Source organism: Manduca sexta, chromosome 27 (assembly GCF_014839805.1).
Source record: "Manduca sexta isolate Smith_Timp_Sample1 chromosome 27, JHU_Msex_v1.0, whole genome shotgun sequence".
NCBI lineage: Eukaryota > Metazoa > Arthropoda > Insecta > Lepidoptera > Sphingidae > Manduca > Manduca sexta.
Window position 1 is genome coordinate 6,630,617 of NC_051141.1, and position 19,989 is coordinate 6,650,605.

The window sequence follows — 19,989 nt, forward strand, 5'->3', positions numbered from 1 at the left end:
TAGTCTTTACCTTAAACTGATTTTGAAAAGCGCAACACCAGAGTTTCTTGCTCGTTCTGCCCTGGTGAGAACTGCATTTCAAATTGGTGGCAGAGATTATAATTGACGGAATCTAAATAAAGTATAACATTTTATGGATTCAAAAAATCATTTCATTTCATTTCGAAACAAAGTTTATATTGTCATAAACGCGATGAAGTGTTACGTGCTTTTAAACCGACTTCAAAAAAAGGTGGCGGTTCTAAATTCGTCAATCATCATCAATAAGTGTTTTTGTTAATATTTGTTTCCTTCGAAGTCTTTCATTTATTAACCGATTTGGAAAATTCCTTATTTATAACTTCCACTCCTCCGTCCCACTACTGGGCACGGGCCTCCTCAACTACTGAGAGGGATAAGGCCTTAGCCCACCACACGACGTAGGGAGGATGGGCAAACTTCACATACTTTCAAAATTCTTATAGAAAACTTCTCATGTATGCAGGTTTCCTCACGATGTTTTGCTTCACCGTTAAAGCGAGCGATAATTGGTAAACAATACCCACATAACTTTTTAGAAAAATCAGTGGTGTGTGCCCTTGGGTTTTGAACCTACGGATTTGTCCGGGCAGTCCATCCCCCCCCCCCCCCCAACTAGGCTATCGCCGCTTTTAACCAGTATATACGTTATGATAAATTATTTTTTTAAGGATTATTTTTTTTTAAGGTGGTTTAATTATAAACTGTCTTATTTAACGTGTGGCATAGGAAATGGGGGTCCTGATTAGATTGAGCTTGCCTATGTTATAAGTCGAAATATTATTACTTTAATAAACAATTTACAAGCCTAGGTAGGTACAATATAAATAATATATTTAAGATAAAGATGAAAATTTACAGTAGTTATAGGATAACAGAACCACTGATGGCGTACTTAATTTCAAAATGTTTATAAAATCGAATCATGGAACATATAAAGAATAATCTTGGACAAATTGCAACACATCACTAAATAGTATAAAATTTAATAATAAAAAAAAAAAAACAATCATAATATAGTACGATGTCTTTGCATTACAACACAAAATAAAAAAAAAAAACATAATAGATGGCCCGGTGGGCTATGGTAGGAATCCGGCATTTTTAGGTCAAACTACCCCACAAGTAAAATATGTTTCATAAAATTTCTAATTGATATATTTTTTAAGAGAATATAATGTATTTAATACCTAAACTGAAAGTTGAATTTAAATTTTACACGTAGTTGACCCAAGGTGTTCTTGAATTTCTATTAATCAGTTTTGCACATTGGCCGTTCTTGCCTTCCTATGGCATTATCATAAACGCATCACACTTCTACTATACTACTGAGTCAGTTCATTCTAAGCTTGCCTATGATGCCTGTACGATAGTTAAATACACCAGGTGGGAAAGAGTTGGCACGGCGCCAAAGATAGGAGACTAGTATGCCGCAAGAACATCATAAATTGTAACCGATATCAAACAGTGGAATAATACAACTGAATACTTGAAAAATGACTTTATATTTAATTTTATTTATTTTTACATTCATAGGTACACGAAAAGATATAATATAACAATAATAAACTGCGCCAAACTCGTCGACAATACAATATTCTGTAAATAAATATTTCAAAACAAAAACACTTGAAATAAAACATTATGATTCAAAAACAATTGATAATAATTGAAAACATCTAACATTTCTTTCGAAAATATGTATATGGATAACAGGGTCATGAATGTATTTCCTCATTATATAGATAATTTTATACCAATTGGTTAATATTTTTTCACAGCATCGTTGTATTACATTCTAAATTTGATCTATTTTATTCTACCAATATAAATGACGTACCTATTGCGTATTCTATTGTATACTCTCTACATATTTCTATGAGGCTGGATTTAAAACAGCGGCTGATATTATAAATCCTAGTGGTATTTTCCAATAAATCCTATCGTGTCAACATCAAAACTGAAGTTCATGAGTTCAACAATATTGTTGTCCATTTGAAAAACATTGTTTCGAATCGTAAACTCTAGTTTCTCTGACTTTTTTAAATAATGAATTTAGTTTTTATGATTTGTAGCAATACTTAGACGAAAATATTTATTATTCAACTCGCCTCGGATTACGGAAAGCGTAAATTTATATTGGAAAATATCATTAAACTTTAATATAAAAGTGGACTGTGCCCAATATATTTCTGTAAACTAATAAAAGTTCGTGAGCACCATGTCCAAATGTTATCAAGCCGCTGAATGAAGTCGAACCGGTTAATTGGTGTATAAAATTACGATCTGAGGTAACCGCTCGGTTGTAAATACACAAATTTATCATGATATAATTTTACAGTCCAAATGTTTTTAAATCAACATTATTGAGCCATTTATTTTTGCCAATTTCTATAGTTTATTATTATTTATATTTTTCTAAAAATCTAATTTTATCATTAAGTGCGCATCGAACTAGTATTTCCACGTGGCTTAATATTATAGTGAGCAATATTAATAATTTTAGAACTATGTAGTTACGGAGTTATTTTGAAAACGCTGGCTTAATTCATGGTGACTGGTAAGGGTGTCCATATATTACTTGTATTGTTCGTTATGTTTTAAGCCATCGTCTTCCATGTACACATAGATCTTGGTGAAGTAATATTTTATAAGTGTGCGAAGGAATTAGGGACTAGACATAATAATGCGGTGCAGAAAATACTGGCACTTATTGAATAGACTTTTAAAACTTAACATTTTCCATCAAAATAATAATTAAAATTATTTTTAAAACATCAAACTCAGAAACTTGATACCAGTGACGAGGGGTGAAATTTTCTGAAGGCGAACCCGTCACATCATAGGTACCACTAATATGCATAAGTGCTTCTGCAAATCGTTCAAAGATAGTAAGATTTTATATAAATTACGAACGGAAAGCCGGCAGAAATCGGGTTATACGGACCATTGGCCACTTACAACTTTAGTTGCACATTTTAGACTTACTGCATATTTTGTCACATTTAAAATTTTACCTTCAGTTCATAGACCTTTTTCTAGTGTTGATAACATTTTGTGATAAAAGTCACATCTTAATGCCCAAATAATTTATAATTATATAAAAAAACACATTCTGGAATAATTAGGCTTTTTGAAACTATCTAGATTCCAATATAAAATGTTTCACAATTTTTGTATGTGCCAGGCGCTGTTAAACGTACACACTTTTATTTATCCAAAATATACCTATACTATAAGCCAAATTAGAGGAATGTATCATGTCAAATAACATAGTAATCTATTCGATTTATATACCTACTATGGAAAAATCGGCAATAAATTCTTGCCAAAATTATACAATAATACTTAGCTTGTAAAATATAGCCCACATTTATCACGTATTGAAGCCTAAATTGTAATTAAAACGAAAGACTCCGGTAAGTTTTATCAAGCACTTTTTATCATTACTTACAGTTTTATATGCAACTGAAACGCAATACATATAACAATATAATATATATAGGTATATGTTGCATGTAAATATTTCCATGCGTATCCAACAATTGTGCCTATCTGTCGAGAAATCGCTGAACACGTGACAACTGTAATCTCAATTAAACGTCCTGAGTTATAATTTTACTGATGTCCTACTTTTTTCACGTAAATTAATTCACAGATTTTTATGTTTCTAATATGCTGATTTTACTTTTCAAAATTTATCTTTAACCGACATCTAAATTACAACTTATGATCGTTTTGCAAGATTATTGAAAATTGTTTAACACCTCGAAGGGCCGAGACACCAAGTTCAACGCGGGAGCATCGTAGGTATTGTGCAAAGACCTTTAGGGCAACTTATATTATTCTCACATATTTAAAGATATACAATGTGTTTTATTATATATAGTTAATTAGAATCTAAACAGCATGAAATTTGTTGTTCAGTGATTCAGCCAACCGCATCAAGGTTTATTGAACAGTAAATATATTATGTTTCCTTACAATGTTACGTTCATTGTGACGACAACGATATTTGCATGTAAGACCTATTTTAAATTGGCATTGATCCAAAAATGTAGGATCATGACCCGCCCGACTCAAACGTTCGATAGAAACCTTTAGTTCGCTTGAAGTTTTCATAAAAGCTACTCATAATATATTATAAAATTTGAAGATGTTAGCCAATCAAAATAATTTTAATGAATTATTTATCAGTTCATGTCGACTAAAATATTATTATGTTCTTTAAAGTGTAGTTCAAAGGTTTCCAATTTGTCGGGTCACTTTTATTTAGGGACGCTTCAATATGGATAAGGCTGAATATTGTCGATCTTCTTAAATTAATGTAAAATATCATAAAACTTTCATATATAAATTAAAGCTTGGTACATAATAAATGCTATTTCGTTAGGATTCTTACATAATACAAATTTATGTTAAATTACATTTTATTTTTAATTTGACTGAGTTCATCTAGACGACTATATATAATACAAGCAATAATAGTACATAGGTACATCGATGATAGTGGTATCTACCACCTTACCTAGTAGTAAAATAATATATAAATATATCATAATCACCTCTAAAATCACGGTAGACAAGACAATAATATTATATTCAGTGGCGGCCTTAAACGAGCGAGACCCCGGACGGAGCAAAAATGTTCCCTAGTTTTAGCACTTTCGTCGGTAAAATCGTAAACCAAGGTTTTCCAAGGTACCGCGCGAGACGCCAGGCGGTTGTTCGTCTCCACTCCCCTTGGGCTGCCCCTGAATATACTAGTATGCCGTCAAAATATCGAAAGCCCTCTAGACGTGTAACTATTTGCGAGCTTCTAAGTATTTCGTATTATTTAATTTTAAAAACAAAGTATACAAAATGGTTTTTACACGGTAGGTACCTATACATTGAGTTCTTATAAAGTCTAATCTATGTATATAATTTTATACGTAATGAATACATGTTTTTGTTCATTTTTTATGAACATAACATTTTGTAATATTTTACAGTTTTGGTTTAACTGTCTCCGATATTGTTTTGTTAACAAATTATGCATAACGTAATTTTAGGGCAAACGAATGAGCTAGTCTATGCTTTTAAAAAGGATTGTAACTTACAGGATAACGTCGCAATGTCTACGCGAGGAAACATATATAACTAATCATAATAAATTTTTCATAGTTAAAAATATCTAAATGACTACTTCATTTAACACACAAAATTATCTGGTAAGGATAAATGTAATCTTTATAATTAAATAATTATGTGCATACAAATACATGACATAAGTTTAATACACTAAGATACACGTACTTAGATCTATTTGTCCCGTACTTAGTCGCTAATCACTAGACAAATATTTTAGAATTTCGTTTCGGAAAGACGAAGCTACCGCGACGTCATTGTAACAATATAATAATAAAACACATACTGAATCACGCAAAGCAAAGTCGTTTCATTGCTAATATTACATCTAAAACCTTGATGTAAATGACAAAATAAGATGCAACAAGTAATTTTGTTGATACCTGTGCAATAGAATAATGTGACTATCATGTTCAAAATAGATTAAAAACTAAGATGTATTACTTAGGTATAATTAATCTCTTTCATTTAGGTATACCATATTTCCGTTCTATATTATTTGCTATTATGCATTTCCTACGAATCATTTAATTAACAGATCTAATTCGAGCACATTCCTCTGTTTATAAAAAATTATAGATTTCATCATATTATTATATTATTTTATAAGTGATAACTAATGCTATGTCTATTTCAATTCCATATTTTTTAAATGGTGTGATTTGATAAGGCTTTTTATTATCCATTGTCTATAGATATTGCTTCTGTTTGTGCATATGTGTAAACATTTATGTACCTACATTTTATAAATAATTATACTACAATAATATAATGTATACATTTTAATAAATATAAATAAAATAAAATATATCTCCACGGTACATACTATGTATACTTATATCAATTGAGGTATTTATTAAAAAGATTTCAAGAGTATAGAAATGGAAATATCAGTAGCATTTATTGGTGTTATGTGAATTGTTGAAAATGCATACAGGTAGTCGTAGCTGATGAGAGGAGCCCTGCTTGTCAGATAACTGAGGGTTACCTTTGTGGGCTGTGAAACGGGAAATCGTGTTATCGATTACATTTTGCACACCAGCCAAATTGCCGTGCCTCATCATTTCCCAATTTGACAGCACTTTTCTAATGCTCAATCGTCAGAACGCTTTTCAACTACTGGAGCTTTGGAGATAGTATTAGCGAGCAAAATAAGCTAGTTTATCTAAATCAAACTAATTTAGGAAAGCATTGCATGGTCTACTGTGCGGCTAGTAAAGAAATAGCAAATTTTCAAAGATGAAAACTATTTTCGAGATTTCATGATGGATAAAATAAGTGATTTTACTAGAAAAAAATCATTTTACCTTTAGTATACTCAGTAACGGATCTCGATTTCCGAACTATTACTATCGTTTCAATTTTATGTCTAGTAAATACCAGAATACTCCTTGCAGTTCAACATTTTCTGAATTTAAGAAAGCGCACGAAACTTAATTTGCAAAAGTTATTGAATGGGCATAACTGTATGTTAAGCTAAGTCGAGCACGCTTGATCGCGTGTTGCCAGCGGTAGAAGACGATGTCGTAAGTACGAAGAATTCGTGAAGATTTATGACGACATTGAAGTAGTTGATGTTAGAGACCATGATATCTACATATTAATACGCGGGACAACCGTCGACAGTACTGCTGACCCATCGTAGCAGCTATCAGAAAATATATTTTCTCACTGTATAATTTTAAATCTGTATGAGGCCACTTTGTCTTAATCATAAGAACTTTTCATAGAAGTGTCATCATCACGACATTCACAGCACTTTACATCTCAGGTTATTTTAACTTCTGGAAAGACACGTCATGGTGAATGTTCCCAGGAACTATAAAATAAAGTGTACATTTATATTTGTTGGTATATTACATTGGCTTCGTAGAATTCGTCGTCTTGATAATATTAGCTATCGTGTTCAATTACGATACAGGACAAATATTAATACACACTTTATGTTTCTGTTTAATATAAATCCTAAGCAATGCGTATAAGTACTGAACTTTGTAAAGCTAATCTATTTACATAATGTTAATATTTAAAGTACCCTTCAGATGTTTGATTTCATTCGAAAGGTGATTTTTATAAGATAATAAACAAAATAATAAAATGTGTCATCAGATTATATAAAACCTATATCTAATACGACCAAAGTAGGTACATACATGCCGGAGGTATTTAAATTGTAATGTAACTTCGCGCATGCATGCATCTAGTGAAAATTGATCTATTCGTTGCCACTATAATGGTGGAAATTGAATTTTTATATTGTGCATAATATGTCTATCGGATTATTCATACGTAGTTAATATAATGTTCCTAATTAGCATTGACAAACACAGTTGATCTCTGACTTTATCGTTAAAATTTATGGACATTCTAACCATTCAGTAATCCACATGTGTACTGTATGCAATGAAAACGTCACAAAATCAACTTGTATTTGTTGATGGAAAGCGAAGTTAATAATATTAAATAATATTGTTACAGATTAAAACGTAAAGCTACGATATTTTTACTAAAATAGTTTAAAGTTGTTGGTACGTTTTGCGACTACTGCCTTAAATAAAATACCTAATGATTCTGTCATAACAATGTTAGCAAAGAATAAATAAATTACTAAGTTTATTACATTCAATTACAAAATTCTACTAAAACTAATTAATAAATCAAGCAGAGAAAGTTGAGCATCAGATTTAATTATAAAACATCCATACCACGTACTTTGCCACGAAATATCAATTTGAAACTGTTAGGTTAGGATAAATAAATCTTATTCACATAATTAACCGATAACATAAGTACCTCTTGATTTTATTTTCGACAAAACATTTACTCCATCGGAATTACAAATAATATTTTAAAATGTTGCCTTTTTTAATATATTAAATGCTTAAAACATATTTCCAGTCATTTTTGTTTAGGCCGACATTCTTCTAATTGAAACAATGCTTTCAAACGATTTCAAATCAACATTTATATTTACGTGGCTAAGCACGTGGCATGTCCATAGCGCCCTCTATTTATCCTCTTCCAGTAGAACCAGATCGTCAGCCACGACGTCTGATACGTGCAGGTAAATGATCCAATACATCAGGTTAAAACATACGAAGCACACTGGGAACACTATACGAGAATATTTATCGATGTCGGAAGGCGTCATACCCAGTAACTTGCTTATGTCCTGGAAAATAAACGTAATTTTGTTAATAATTAGGATATTAATGCGTGGATGATTGCGATGAATATGATAGTTTAAATCCATATTTTACTGCTATTAGCGTAATTCAAAAACAGTGTGTAAGAAGCTAGCTTTTCTTAGTCATAGTAACTCACCTCATGGCCTCAAATTAGATGATTTTCTTAGAGCATTTCATTTCTAGATAATCACATTGTGCACAAGTTTGGGTGTATGTATTACATTCATAAATCACACACGTATTTCTTGTATTCAACACTTGTTATGCCGTTTGTTAAATTCTAATCGGATGCTATAAAAATATCATCTAAATTTAGCGTAATAACGAACCAATCCCATTTATAAGAAACAAAACAGGGTTATAAAATAATGGATTTACATCTAAATAATCATCCAAACCATCCTAAGTTTAGTAATTTAATAAAACAATTATTATTAGACAAAATTAGCATCACGATTTAATTAAAGAAAGCGCACGCAAACTTTATGACTATGACTTACAAAATATCGCACAGCATTCACGCAAGCACACGCTCAGCTTAATGTTCAGAGTTCAATTTACCTTTCCGGGATGCAATAAGTGAGGTGGCGGCCCTGGATTCTCTTCATCTGCACCACCCCTTCCCCCATTGATTGTGTTTTCTAATGTACCGCCCTTTGAATGTGCTTTTGGATCGTGGACCTTGAAACGGACCTCCTGATTAAGAAAATGTCAATAAATTCATGAAAGTAAAATGTTAACATTGTTTGTGAGACCAATAGCAACATACCGATGGTCTGCCTGGGGGACATCTGCTCAGAGTGCTCATTTTGGAAAGGGTGTGAGGATCTCCCACTGGCGGGCAATCAACTGGCATCTTCTTCTCGGACGCTATCTTCTGTATGGCGACGAATCTCTGTTTCCGCATTTGTATTCTTTTGGCCATGTAGCCGACGGTGGCGTATTCTGAAAAGATATAAAAACGCCGTCTATACTTACGTTGATTTTCAATCAGATAGAACCTATGACATAAATATAATTCGCATCGACGCAGATTTCCATTAAAATTTCGCTTTATGACAAATTAAATCGCAGTGCTATGGTATTATAAAATAGAATATACCTAGTAAACTGGCGAAGACCATCACGAAGCAGGTGCCGAGGTAAACGTCAATAGACTTGACATACGAGATCTTGGGCAGAGCGGCGTTAGTGGAGGACATGAGCGTCGTCATCGTCAATACAGTGGTTACTCCCAAAGCAACGCGGGCTGGAGTAGCATTTCGATTTAGCCAAAATGATACCCATGATATGATAACGATCAGTCCCGAGGGTATGTATATCTGAATTAAATAATATCCCATAGAACGGACAAATTGTATCTCACACGCCAATCTTGAATAGTTTCCTGGAAATTAAATTATTATTTATTACAAAATCTGAAATTCTTTTCTCCGAGAATTATGGGCAACTACTGCTAAATATTTATTACGTATTTTTTACGTATTTAAGGGTTAGTAAAATACATACTTGAATTAAAAAAAAGCTATTGTAACCCCGACTGTCGTAAAATATATTTATAATAAAGAAGTAGTTATTTTGTTAACACAATACTTAAAAAAACACAGTCACAAGTTTATATGACTATATCACACCACTCAGTGTTTTGTGCATAAATACAAAAGCAGGACGTGATAGATTCGTGGCTGTTTTTGTCCAGTGTTCCACGTTGTGGTGTCTTTTAAAATTTCCCAAGTCGTTGTTACTTTCCCCCGCGAACCCATGTACCTGTTGTAAGGGAGATCTCCATGGCTCGCTGGCGATGACCCAGCACTTTGAACTGTGGCAGTGACACCTCGCTGGAAACACCCACAGAGTTGGGCCCCTCGTTCCATTTGTATCGGATGTCCCGCATGGTGTAGCCGACTGTGCGCAGCGGACATTATAAATGAAACAACCCCAGGCCCATCGCAATGGGTTTTACAACACGAGTCATCATTCGGTCGGGGTAAGAGCGGGGGATTCGCGAGCTCAGATTCGCGCGTCTCGTCGTGCGGCTGTCGTGTCGTGTTAGCGTGTGTGCTAGTGTCACGGTATCGATCATCTGCACACGGGCTGAGGGAGACGGGGTCGGTGGCAGAGCGATGGACGGATAGTGCTGGGAGAGCGGCTAATGCAATTTGTTACCTGTCGTCAACGTAACAACAGTGGCGCGCTGACGGTGGCCAAGCACGCGGAACTGCGGCAGCTGCACCTCATTGCTCATGCCGACGCTGGCCAGTCCGTCCTTCCAATTGTACCGAATGTCTCTCATAGTGTATCCGACTCCGGAGACATGCCAAACACACAAAACGCTATCACTTACGCTGCGAAGCATCGCGTATCCCTCACGCGTCCGCGCCAATGTCAGGACGTGACTCGCGAGCTTGAATGGCCAGACGGAGAGAGACGACCCGAGGGGTGACAAACTTGTCCCGCATGACACTCGGATCGCCTCGCAACGGATGATAGAAAAATATAAGTCTACTAAAATCTACCTACTGAAAAGGCTGAAATAAAAATGGTTTATCTACAAAAAACTATCTTGATGCTACTTAGTATATTAATGTCGGTTTATAAAAAAGTGGGGTAAAAAGACTACTGATAGAGCAGTAAATTCGATATCTAAGAACAATCATGCTAGCGATCGTCTGTATGCGGAATGCTGAATGCAGTAGGTTTGCGGTGAGGAGCAGAAGCGGCGATGGTGGAGGTGTTTGGTTGTGTGCGATGGAGTCGAGGCTCAGCCCTCGATGATGAAATCCGCGAGCGTCACCGTCCCCGCCTCCTTCGGCCCGCTCAGCATGTCGCAGCGTCGATGTTGCATTATCATTTCTTTCGCTTGATGCTCGTGAGAACAAAGGCTTACTATCGTTACGAGTCTGCCTTCTGCGGGTGCTGTATGCGAGAAGGAGACATCCCAACTTATGAAAACACGAGGGGATCGCAGCACGTGTCGACGGTTTGTTTAAACGCTTGTGCTCACAAGTTATTCCTGAGTAGCATCTGTGATACAAAAAGTGGTCACAACACAATATCTGTAAGCCTAGTGATATGCATTGTGGTAAAGAATCAAATCAATGATTGCTTATGGTGAGCACAAATACACACGTATCAGTCTTTTCGTTTATTTTTCTATCATCTTTGAAGTGTTTCGCACAAGTCTGAATGTGTTAGTAGTTTCACAAAATCGGATTAAGAATATACTGGGGACACACAGAAAGCGTGCTTCGGTTACTTACTCTGTTATTATACATCGATGATATACGTAATAATTATTGTTTGGTAAAATTATAAATTAAACATTATTAGCAAGAACTGTGGTTAGTAAAAACACGCACAATTTGAACACGTGAGCTTGTTAACATATAATATCAATTAATATTATATTAAAAATACTTACAACTTTCAATTTCTATGTGACATAGTTGTCTATCCATCGGAAAGTACTGAAGATTCATTGGACATGATGCTGTTATGGTCAATCTGAAATGAATATGTTTATACAATTATCATTATTTGATGTAATGTAATAATTTATTCTTAACAATTATGGATTCTAAAAAATTGTGTTTTGTTCCTCGTTGTCTAAATATGTTGATCATGTGATATTCGCAATCCTTAAATTACAAAAAGAATAAATGGCAGAGGGAAAATCATAATTTTGAACAAAACTTAAATCATTTTTATGCCACATTTTGAAAAAGAGGCTAATTAATTATAATAAAAACTATTCGAAACACAATTCGTGAACTCCTGGTAAGTAATATAATATATAAAAATTGGAATTTAAGGCAAACTACTTATAAGTTACCATCGTGGATGACATATTAAAACAACTAACTCAGTTTATTATATATTTAACTGATAGAAATCATTTTTTTCTGGGAATTGTCTTCTGGACATTTCGATTTCGAAGCCGTTCGAATCGACGTTCATCAGAGAGTAGACCCAACATTTTTACTGGCAAAATCTAGATTGATTTATCTAGTCTCTCTTTCCAAAATGGAAAAAACTGTCGACAAAAACGACAGATAGAAACGATAGAGAGATAATAACAGATTAGAATAAGCAAATAAAAAGGTATAAATCTGGGAAGGGCTAATACATAAGTGCATCACATTTTATTAGAAGTTGACCAGACCAGATGCTGACCACAGCGAGTTCCAAGCATATATAAAAGATGGATCGTTTGAAAATTGAATGCATCACAAATTAGCCAGTTTCGTTGTTGTAATATTATACTACTAGAATTTGCCTCCAGCTCCGTCCGCTTGAAAAGATTTTGCAGAATTAATATTTTACCACGATTATGAGTAGCCTACAGCAGCCAGAGCTAATGTAGCTTCTAATTAGTGAAAACAAATTTCAAAATCAGTTGAGTATTCCCTAAGATTAGCGCTTTCCAGGAAATGAGTAAACTCGTCAGCTTCGTATATTAGTATAGATATAAAGGAAGACACGTAGGTCTAGGCAAAAAAATAAAAGTTTAAAAAAACATCAGAGACATAGTTGAGGCAGTACCCAAGACACCTTTCTACAATCGTTGACGCCAATAAAATTGTATAGGAATGACATGTTCAATCGAAAGGCGTATTGCTAGGGCATGGCGTTAAGGATAGGTGCCTTCGCTGTCACTTATGTACGTTGATAAACATTGAAAACCCTTTTCTACTTAAACTTTACTAATTCTCAACTTAATAAGACACGTTAGAAAATGCTTGCTGTGACATCACAATATTAAAACAAAGATTTTCACTCTAGAGTTTATGTTGCAAAATTTTAAATTTGTGCTTTTTAATATTTTAAGACAAAAAGTTCTAAGATTATATAAAGCGGACATTTGGAGGATTGTTATACAAAAATTTTACGCTCATGATAGCATGATAACGATAGGGTTACTCAATCTACCGTGAAATGCAAAACACCTATGTAAATTTTTTCATATTTTCTCTTTGACGTTATTTGCAGGACGACGTGATGACTTGTCACTTGTGATTTGATGTCTAGTATACTGTGTAATGTTTTTTTTTTAAGGTTACTTTTTATTCGCATAATTTAATGTTTTTTTTTCTTGAGATACTTGTATATAAATATGAAGAATATTATTTAGCTTTCAGTGATATATAATTTATACGAAACATTATCATCGCATTAAATAGCTCCGATTCGCCATATCAATAAATTAATATCATATTTTGAAAAGGAAATATATTGTTTTTTGATATTATAATCATTATTATTAAACAAAATAAGGAAGTCTTGCGATAAAACCATTGAACATGGTCATACTAACTACGCACCAGTAGCGAAAATCGTTAACAGTTGCTGTTTATGGGTAAGGCTAAATTGGAAAGCTTGCATAACATTTACTGTCCGGTTTTTGTTATATTCTGGAATATCAAAAAGGCAAGCTTGTATTTTAAAGGAATGAATATTTACCTGATACTTCTAGTAATTGAGCCGGAGTAGTGAATACGGATAAATTCATTACTTGTCGTCGCTATGTGGAAATAAGATTGTTTTTCATTTACGAAGAATGTGTCAGGTACCCATATATTTTTTATAAATTCTGACCCAACGGAAAGCGTCTCCACACCTGTCCTTTTTTTGTACGCTAACCTTGGGTCCGTCCAAAATTGTCTAAAGTAAAAATCCAGCGTGAAGTCCTGAGAAGAATAGAAATGCGGAATTAAAGCGTTGAACATAATGCCAAGCGGAATAGAATATTTGATTCAAATATTTCGTAATTTTGTTACAACTTTATATATTGAAATTCAATTTACATTTGGACATAACTTCTACAACGTCAATTCAATTTATTATAAATTTAAGAAGTTTTGCGATGATATTGTAGGAGCTATGTTCGTTTTTTGATTTTATGAAACAAGTATTAATTCTTTGAACTACGTTTTAAGAAGTTTTAAAGAATTTTACTATTGGTACGTAAACATCTAACATCGGCATGCGTATTTGGAAAAAGGTTCCGTTCAACACAAAATCTGGGACAACATCAATTGCGACACTTATTAAAATAGTAAATTCGAAGACTGCGAATATCCGAAGGTTATTTTATCGTAGATAGAGGCAAAGTTACATTAGATCGACATAGCCACTTTACGACATCCAAGAAACAAATCGAGCGTTAAGCTTGAAACAATTAAAAACAAACAAAATGTGCAGAAAGTTTAGACGTGATGAAGCCTTCAAAACACAGGTGAGATCTAATAATGAAGAGGAAGGTAGGTGCTGTTGTGGTTGGGAAGGGCGATGTGAGTGAGCGGCGGCGCAGGCAGACACCCACGGCTCGATAAAGGCAATCCTGTCTTCACTTAAGCTAACAAGCCCGCACGTATATTTACTCATCAGAAAATTTTGGAAAAGGTCTGTAGAATAAGTTAACGTTCATTAATGATCTGATTGGTGAGTTTGCGATTTGGTATATTATCAGGCGACACCCCTCCCCCGGGCCATGGGTCACGTCTCATTGTGACCTTTCCAACTTTGATTTGGTTTCCACTTCGGGGTCATTCACCCAAACATACGCGTAGCAAGCTCACTCAGTACTTTTGTAAACCGAGTGACGTTCTCCCGACCAGCAAAAAAGCATGGTAGTAAACAGTAAAGTACAGATAAAGGTCAGGAAGCATGGTTTGAAACAACTGATTGGGTACAGTCAGCTTGTATCGATATTCCAAGTCACTGGAGAGTACAATTAATACAGAGATATTACATTTTAGTTGGCACTATTCCAGTAAATACATATAATACGTACATATACGACAAACTACAAAATGAGTTACGATAAGAGTAGTACAGTCGTCGCAAATCCACAGTGGTTACAATATTCCATTCCATTTATTATTATTCACTGAACAATTAAACTTTGCCGATATAACTGAGTCAAGGTTATAAGTACAAAGCAATAAGATTTCATAGTGGATAAATTCATTACATCAACGAATGTAAACTATTTAGTAAGTGATGATGATCTGTTTAGACATATTCATATGTTTTAAATTCCATCTTAAGCTTGTAAAACTGTTGCAAATCGAAATCTATTTAGTGAAATAAAATTATCATGAAACAGACGTCATCACTTCCAAACTATACGGCAGCAACTTTGGAATTACGAGAACTGCAAGAACACACAACTGGATAATTTCAGGGTAGTAATGGTTGCTTTTCTTATTATGACGTCAAGGATCAAATTTGAAAGAAACGTTAATATCACATGACACATAATAAGAAAGCAAGTGGGCTGATAAAGGGCGATCTGCTCCACCAAACGCGGACATGCTCGCAGCCTCGTGTCTGGGGCTGCTCGGTCGCAACGGCGCGGCTGCCGAAGCGACCGAGACAAGCGTGAACTGACAGTGGCGAGTACCATGAGCACTTCGGAGACGGAGCTGATAGAGAGCACATACATGGTGACGCCCACCTCCACTGGCGGACCTGCAATCAAGCCCAAGTGTGAGTCGCGCGCGCGCCTCGCGCCGTGAAAACCAAACCAGAGCACGATGACGTGCCCCATCGCCGGGCGAGCGGGGCGGGCGTGCCGCGTGGCGAGCGGAGAAGGAACGCGAGAGGCGCGGAGTGCGTGTGGCCAGCGGTGGCGAGCGGTACGAGCGGTACGAGCGGACGCGGCACGACGACACAGCGCACCACGCACCCGCGCCCGCGCGACCCACGCGCCACCCGATGCGAATGCTACCCTATCGTGCGTCACGCCTATTGTACAATGCAATCGAACCGTGGACACGGGTGCTACGATGAACGGTATAATGCTGGTGATGTACTAAGGGACAAGAATCTTGCTATGCGCTGTGTCTTTAATACATATTGCACTGAAAATAAGATACCATTTTCACTTCAGACAGAGAGCTGATGGAGAGCACGTACATGGTAACCCCCACTTCCACGGGTGGTCCTGAAATCGATATAATACACAACACATCACAAGTGTCAGGTTTTATATATGCCATAACTGTTTTGCGCATGTCTATAGCTCAGTACAACTCCTAAGTAGTTTTATAAACATAAAATAAATATTCCTCATATTTGAATTTTAGCCACGGCCGCTAATCTCAACTACATGACCAGTAAGAGATCAGATGCAGGACCAAAGGCTTTACATTCTTTCTGAGTTATGAATGTATAACACCGCCAACTTCTTGATTCCGAGCTGCGACTAAGTAATTTTCATGACTTAGTCACACATTCTTCGGCCTGACCCGGAATTCGAATCTGGGTCCTCAGCGCGGTAGTCATACCTAGGCAACATTATATCGGCCAAGTATACCAACAAGCAGTTACTCAGGCGATAAGTTCAAGATATTTTATAATAGGAAGCAGTTAATCGATTACTCATACGGCCCATTCTTTTAAATTATTAACCTAACCTAATCTTTCTATGCGCTTCATACATCCACTATCTCGTTGCATGAGCTCTTCAATTAAATTGTAGACAAAGTAAAGGGTAATTTGAAAGGATAACTTAGTCCAATAACAACGTGCTTGTCTTTATTTATTATTATAAATTTCATTAAATTTAGATAATTTTCCTGTTTGTTAGGAATAATAGAGTGAATTTGGCAAAAAATATTTGTTGTTCCAAAATCTTATTCTATTCTTAATTTTCAATAACATGAATATTATCGTAAGTAGTATTAAAACAAAATATCATTAAAAGTATCCATGAATATATTATTAATATTTCTGATTATACTTTTGTTATTTAAATTTTACTATTTACTAATATTATAATATGAATATATATTTCCACATAGTCCTTATGGGTAGCTATCTCTGTTAAGCATAATCTTCGTATCTATATGGTGCCGCACTAATCTAACCTCTGCACCAAATACGGACGGCGGCATTGAATTACTTTTATATAATCAAATAAGTTTAAAGACACTGTTATTGTGACAGGAAATTGTACTAAACATCTGTATGCCGAAGCATCTCAGATTTGTATTTAGGTTTGATTTATATTTATGTAGAACAAAAATAAATTGTATTTCGTTACTTACCCCCATAGTTCGGTCTTACTCTTTTGTCGTAACTAATACTAAATGAATCCAAAATGGCTGATATATTTACGTCACCAAACATGCCGCCTCCACCCGCACCCCTGCAACAAAAACATGGCTCAGAACATATTCAATTAATAAGAACTACGCCCAAGGACGTTGTCCCGATATTAAAAGAATATAAATTTCCGCCAATAAATGGCAGAGTTAATTTGGCGGCGCTTAATTTCTTTTTTAATGTAAAAAGTCAATATTTTTACATTTATTATTTTACTTCAGAATTAATGAAATAATTTATATTATTGGTGGGCATAAAGATTCGAAAGGAAATACTTTGTCGAATCGAATCTCGAAAGAATGTTTAATAACACTGTAACGTTATGTCCTCGGTCAATTATTTCAGTACTATTGGTAGAAGTTTATAATAATAGGGTGCTGTAGATTTTTTTTATTAAAATTGTATTGCCATGGGCGATAAAACCGCCAATCCACACCACCTCTATATAGGTTTTGATATTAAGTACAGTATACTTTTTCTTTTCTTGTTGGTGTACGTACAATTAAGCTGGATACTAAGTAAAAAAAGAATTTCGTCATTAGTCGTGAAACTGGTAAAATGAAAATGTACTTCAACAATATCTATTATTGCTAACGTACTATGCTACTTTACCGATGCATTGTGTTTACATTTTTTGACAATTTTTAACGAATTGAATGTCACAATTATCAAACATTTATTTATTGTTGAGCTTAACTGTTCAGATCGCATATTCAATATTTTCGCATGAATAAAGGTAAAAATAATGTATCTCTAGTAATACTATCATATATTCTCGTATATTATTCCTTTGATATGATTCTACATTATCAAAATCTGAACTTATATGTAATGAAAGACAGAGCAATTCGCTTGCCTAATGGAACGCGACCGTTTTATACAATAGCGACACTACTTTGGTACTTGGAATTACAAAATTGTGCATGGTACCGAGCTGTACTTGTCATGAGACATTAAATAAAGACTTATGATAGCAGGTCACGTGACATAATATATCAGATCGTTGTCATATAGTTCAACTTTAGCGCTTTATAAGTTTCGTGTTTTTGTGTCTGTTTCCAATTTTGTGTAGGTTAAATGTTAAATCGGCCAAACAAAAAGATATATGGAGACCCGCGTAAAATAACGTATAGTTGACGTGAAACATCAACGCTTTACGAAGTCTACAATTGCTTAACACTCTGAAGAAGGCTCAAATCATTATCTGCGATTGGATAAGCCACAAATCCTTGCCAAAGAATACCGATTCTTACCTAGGTGATTCGCGACGCTATTGAACTTAAAAACATCCGACGTTCAATACAAAAGATGGTTGAAAGCTTGGGAATTCTATTCTACGTTTAATTAAATCGGAACCCAAAAGACCGGCTGCCAGACTTCAAAGACACTGTGAACCCATACAGCGTAGACCTCAAACACATCACTGATAAGACCTGAACAGGTTCACAGAATACAGCTCATCGGTTTTTTTATAGGGTCAATACACACAAATTGTCACTATATCTATAACATCGTAAATATCTGCATTTTCCTGAGACCAATAACATAAAATTTCTACACTAGAACTGACATTGGCTGTGATACGATTGCTGAATAATTAATGATATTATTACATTGCGAATAAAATGATCCAATTAAAACTGTGTCCATGTCCAACTAGGTGTTACTCGCGGTTTCGCCTGTGTCAGAATTCTTTGCCGCTTCAAAAATAGCTACATCAATGTAGCGAGTTGTAACGTCGTCTTAAAATCAGATTAAAAATTTAAATATTCCCCAACGGGGCAATTACCGGAATAAAAAGTAGCTTAATCCAGAACATCTTCTGTCCGTGTGCCAAATTTCATCCAAATCGGTTCAGTTGTTTCCACGATAACTTCCAAGATGCATCAAAACATTTGTATTTATCATATTATTACGAGTATGAAGTAAAATAACATAAGATGAATTTACAGAAAGTGTTCACAATTTATGTTATGTATGTTTTTCTGCCACCAAGCAGCAGTGCGTAGTCACTGCTGTGTTCCGGTTTGAAGGTCATTGTAGCCAATGTAACTAATAGACATAATGAGACTTAACATCTCATGTCTCAGGATGGCGAGCGCAGTGGAATATCAAACAATACTTTGTAATTCAAGGTGTTGGATGGTGTTTCTACTGTTTATGGGCGGTCGTATTGCTTACCATCAGGCGAACGGCAAGCTTCTCTCGTCATTCAAAGCAATAAAAAAATTTACTATTGATGTTGTCATAAACGCCAAAAGTTTTGATCATAGAAGGAGCCAAACAAGCATGTGCCAAGCGTTTATTTGCACTACGCGGTTAATTAAATACCTACTTACACGATTATGAGAATGAGTTCCCTTTGAAATACACGTGTCGATTCAAGTGTTTAATTCCAAAATCAAGATGCTATAATTCCAAATCTATTTTAATACTGCACGAAACGTTAGATATGAAAGCCTTACAATGATATGAATATGCAAATTATACAAAGTCATAGCGCAGTCAACTTTTTGTGAAAATTAAAATTTTAATCCGAAAT

General features: G+C 34.8%; 1 protein-coding gene across 1 annotated transcript in view; it reads right to left on the minus strand.

The window, feature by feature from the left end:
- Positions 1 to 1,690: 1,690 nt before the first annotated feature.
- LOC115446091 (gamma-aminobutyric acid receptor subunit beta) overlaps positions 1,691 to 19,989 on the minus strand; it is a 34,245-nt gene continuing 15,946 nt past the window's right edge. The window contains exons 2-10 of the mRNA XM_030172648.2: positions 17,390 to 17,490; positions 16,217 to 16,284; positions 13,797 to 14,023; positions 11,758 to 11,840; positions 10,104 to 10,241; positions 9,439 to 9,723; positions 9,106 to 9,281; positions 8,898 to 9,032; positions 1,691 to 8,320 (exon numbers count right to left, since the gene is read on the minus strand). Of these exons, the coding sequence (XP_030028508.1) occupies positions 8,156 to 8,320; positions 8,898 to 9,032; positions 9,106 to 9,281; positions 9,439 to 9,723; positions 10,104 to 10,241; positions 11,758 to 11,840; positions 13,797 to 14,023; positions 16,217 to 16,284; positions 17,390 to 17,490 (1,378 nt within the window). The 3' untranslated portion in view covers positions 1,691 to 8,155. The remainder of the gene's footprint in view (positions 8,321 to 8,897; positions 9,033 to 9,105; positions 9,282 to 9,438; positions 9,724 to 10,103; positions 10,242 to 11,757; positions 11,841 to 13,796; positions 14,024 to 16,216; positions 16,285 to 17,389; positions 17,491 to 19,989) is intronic.